Source organism: Homalodisca vitripennis, chromosome 6, assembly GCF_021130785.1.
Source record: "Homalodisca vitripennis isolate AUS2020 chromosome 6, UT_GWSS_2.1, whole genome shotgun sequence".
In the NCBI taxonomy this organism is placed as follows: domain Eukaryota; kingdom Metazoa; phylum Arthropoda; class Insecta; order Hemiptera; family Cicadellidae; genus Homalodisca; species Homalodisca vitripennis.
In genome coordinates this window covers 165,957,693-165,961,545 of record NC_060212.1, presented here as the reverse complement: position 1 = coordinate 165,961,545, position 3,853 = coordinate 165,957,693, and the positions used below count along the sequence as shown (strand labels likewise).

Sequence of the window (3,853 nt, the reverse complement as noted above, 5' to 3'; positions counted from 1 at the left end):
TATCAACAACGTTCCTCAGATTGTCCTGAATAAAAAAAACTAGTTAACCCTAATAGCAGGACTTGCAACATTATTTGTTATTACCAAAATGTTAATGGCTTGAGGCAAACTGACTGATTTCCTGCTAAATGTATCTCCTTCTGATTATGATATCCTGGCCTTGACTGAAACTAACTTGTCACTGGATTTCAACACTTCTGAGCTCGAAATGCATGATTTCAGCATATATAGATGCGACAGATCGGCTGCTACAAGCTCCAAACTCAGGGGCGGTGGTGTCATCTTGGCAGTCCGCAATACTCACATGCTGACTGTTCCTATTTGTGGTACTGAATATGTATTTGCTGCTTGTATAGCGGCTTCTCGCCGCATATTAATTTGATGCGCATATATTCCTCCGAGCCAGCCGGCAAATGTTTACTCAAGTTTTTGTGATGCTGTTGATGAAGTTATCGTGTCCTTTGGTTTCTACGACGATGTAATCTTGCTTGGTGATTTTAATTTGCCAGATGCAGACTGGAGCTCTCCGGATGTTTTGTATGCTGGTGATGCATCTAGCTACTTAAGGAATTTAGCGGCTACTCACAATCTTAACCAGATCAACACAGTTCCCAACTATCGAGGAGTCTTTCTGGACCTCATCTTTTCTTCTGTACCTGTCTCTGATGTTGCCTCTGCTGAAGAAACTCTCGTTCTTGAGGGTAGACATCATCCGGCATTATCGTTTTCTATTCTGGCTAAAAGGAGCGCTGACACTGCTGCATCTGGATATGTTCTTGATTTTAGAAGATGCAACCTTGATGCTATATATCGTGCTAAGCAAGGCCTCGACTTCCCGTTGCCGAACAGTTGTTCTAATGCTGACGTTGACTTTGATAAATTCTGCAACCACTTGAAGCTTGTTGTGAGACAAAATACCACTTTAAAAAAAGTCTGCTCTAATTCATTTCCTAAGTGGTTTTCAAAGGCACTTGTACGTTTAACCATCATGAAAAAATTGCTCATAGGAAGTTTAAGGCCACTGGCATTGTCTCCTATTTGGATGAGTTTCGGAATCTAAGAGCTCAGTGCAAATGCCTCGCCAAGATCTGCCTTACCAATTACTTGAAAAAGATCGAAGATGATATACCGTTGAACATCAAGTCCTCTTGGTCGCACGTAAACAGCCTAAAGAAAAACCCACCCATTCCTTCTTGTTTGCACTTCGATACGAGAGAGGCTGGTTCTGCTACTGACAGATGTAATCTTTTCTCCGATTACTTCTCCTCTGTTTGTAACGATGCAGTGATTCCCATTCCTGACTTTGACTTTGGTTGGAATACGTCCATCCATAAATAAATAAATACAGGTCACAATACGTCTTCACTCGTCTACTAACCACCTACGACTGACCAGAGGGACTAGCCAATGGTAATGGATTATTCCGGACAATTGCCATCGTTCAGTGAAACAAGAAATCACTAACACTACGTTTCGAGATCTGCAATCTGATTTCTTCTTCAGTTAAAGAACTAACCTAACATATAATTACAAACTAAGTTAAACAAACAAATCTTACCAAAGCGTTGTGGCACGCCTAAGTCAGGAATCACAACCTACATGTTGTTTGTCAACTTCACTAACTCTATAAACATGCACTTAATAAAAAACTATACAAAACACTAATCATTAAAACTTAACTACGGAATACAGGTCACAATACGTCTTCACTCGTCTACTAACCACCTACGACTGACCAGAGGGACTAGCCAATGGTAATCGTCACGGCTGGCTAAAACAAGATTTTATTATTATTTTTTTTTTTTTAATTTATTTCCAACGGCAGAACCTAATTACATAGAGAGGAGTGAAATATAACAGTAACATAACAGTATTAATTCTAACAACAAGTTAACAATGAGAGAGTGTAATAACAAAAATAACAATAGTACTTAAAGATTACTTATGATATATAAAGATAAATAATGCAAATTACAAATACAAATAATAGAATATCAAAGATAACAATTGATAAATAATTTAGGCTATATATTTTCAAATGTGTGTGTATGTGTGCGTGTGCGTGCGTGCGTGCATGAATGTGTGCGTGTGGGTGTGTGTGTGTGTGTGTTTGTTTGTTTGTTGTGATTAAGAGGTTTCAGTGTGTTGTAGGTTGATAAATGTCTGGAGATTCCGTTTGAAGGTTAGGAAGGAGGAAGCGAAGAAATCCATGTGGTTAGAAAGAAGGTTTCCATGAAGCTGAATTCTTCGCATCGTAGAGTTGGCCAAGTATGATGAGGAAACAGAGGATCTAGCAAATAGATATTGGGATCTAGTGCCAGCAGGAACCCGGAAGCAAATCCTCTCCAGTAGCTCAGGACAGTCCACAGTAGAGTTAACGAGGCGGAACAAAAATATTGCATCATGGTAGAAGCGCCTTGTTTCAAGAGCGGGTGGTTGGAGAAGGGATGCCACTTCGCGTGTAGAGACCTCAAGGTATCCATCTTAGTCCCACCAGCCTGAGAAATCGCCTCTGGACCCTCTCCAGATCTTCAATCAAATATTTCTGATGTGGCGACCAAATCACACAGCAGTACTCCAGATGTGGGCGCACCAAGGTACAGTAGAGAGTCTTGAAAGAGAGTATATCAGTGAAATGCTGTGAAATTCTGTGTATCAGGCCGAGTTTGCGCAATGCCTGGCTGCAAGCCGACCGAACATGTGCATCCCAGTTGAGAGTAGATGTAATGGTCACTCCAAGATCTCTTACTGTAGTAACTCTTGATAGTGTTATGCCGCTCAGAGAATAGTCAAATTTTATTGGAGAGACGGTTCGGTGGAATGTGATACAGACACACTTATCGAGGTTGAGAGCCATGCTATTTTCCAGGCACCACTCCTATACCCGATTCAGATCTTCCTGGAGATTAATAGCATCTTGATGTGTAGTAACTTTCGCATACAGTTTCAAATCATCGGCAAAGAGTAGGTGGTTACAGCTCAGTCTTCGAGTTATGTCGTTAATGTAGATATTGAACAAAGTGGGGCCCAGGTGTGAACCCTGAGGTACGCCAGAAGTAGCAATGAACTCCTTGGATAGAGCGGAATGGAAGCGAACCTGAAGTGTTCTCACATGTAGATAGGTCGCAAACCATTTGAGCAGTGGTCCACAGATCCCATAATCACACAACTTGCGGATGAGTAGGACATGGTCGACTCGATCGAAAGCCTTGGCAAAATCCAATTCAACGGCATCGATCTGAGTTCTCTCTCCAAGTGCGTCCATAATATGAGTCTGAAAGACGGCTAGATTAAAAACGGGAGAACGGTCAGACATAAAACCATGCTGTTTGTTAGTAATAAGATGGTGAACTCTAAACTGCAACCTGTCAAGCACAAGTCTCTCAAAAATCTTAGCAAAAATCGGTAGGATAGCAATTGGTCTGTAATTTGCGATGTCATTCACTGAACCTTTTTTATGAATTGGCACAACGTGACTAAACTTCAGAAATTCGGGAAATGTGCAATTAGATAGATATAGATTGAATAGTTTAGTCAGAGGCAATACTAAGAGTTCAGCGCAAATACTTTACAACTGCAGGCGATATAGAATCGGGACCAGGCCCCTTGGATACATCAAGATTTGTAAGGGCACTTTGGCCATCATCATAATCAAGGAGACATATAGAAATAGCAGCAATACCAGAAAAGTCTTCAGTATGAGCAGAGCTTCGGCTGGTGCCGAAAACCGATGAGAAGAACTCAGCAAACATATTTGCAATGCAAACATCATCAGATGATGTGGTGTCTTCAAAGGACATCACTGATGGGGCTGTATCAGATCTGTTGCAGGTCTTAAGATAGGTCCAAATAT

The 3,853-nt window shown here is 41.1% G+C and overlaps 1 protein-coding gene across 1 annotated transcript; it reads right to left on the bottom strand.

Moving 5' to 3' along the window:
• Positions 1-2,470: 2,470 nt before the first annotated feature.
• On the bottom strand, positions 2,471-2,857 carry LOC124365630. Its single transcript, XM_046821621.1, has one exon. The coding sequence runs from the start codon at positions 2,855-2,857 to the stop codon at positions 2,471-2,473; it is 387 nt and encodes a 128-aa protein (XP_046677577.1).
• Positions 2,858-3,853: the final 996 nt, after the last annotated feature.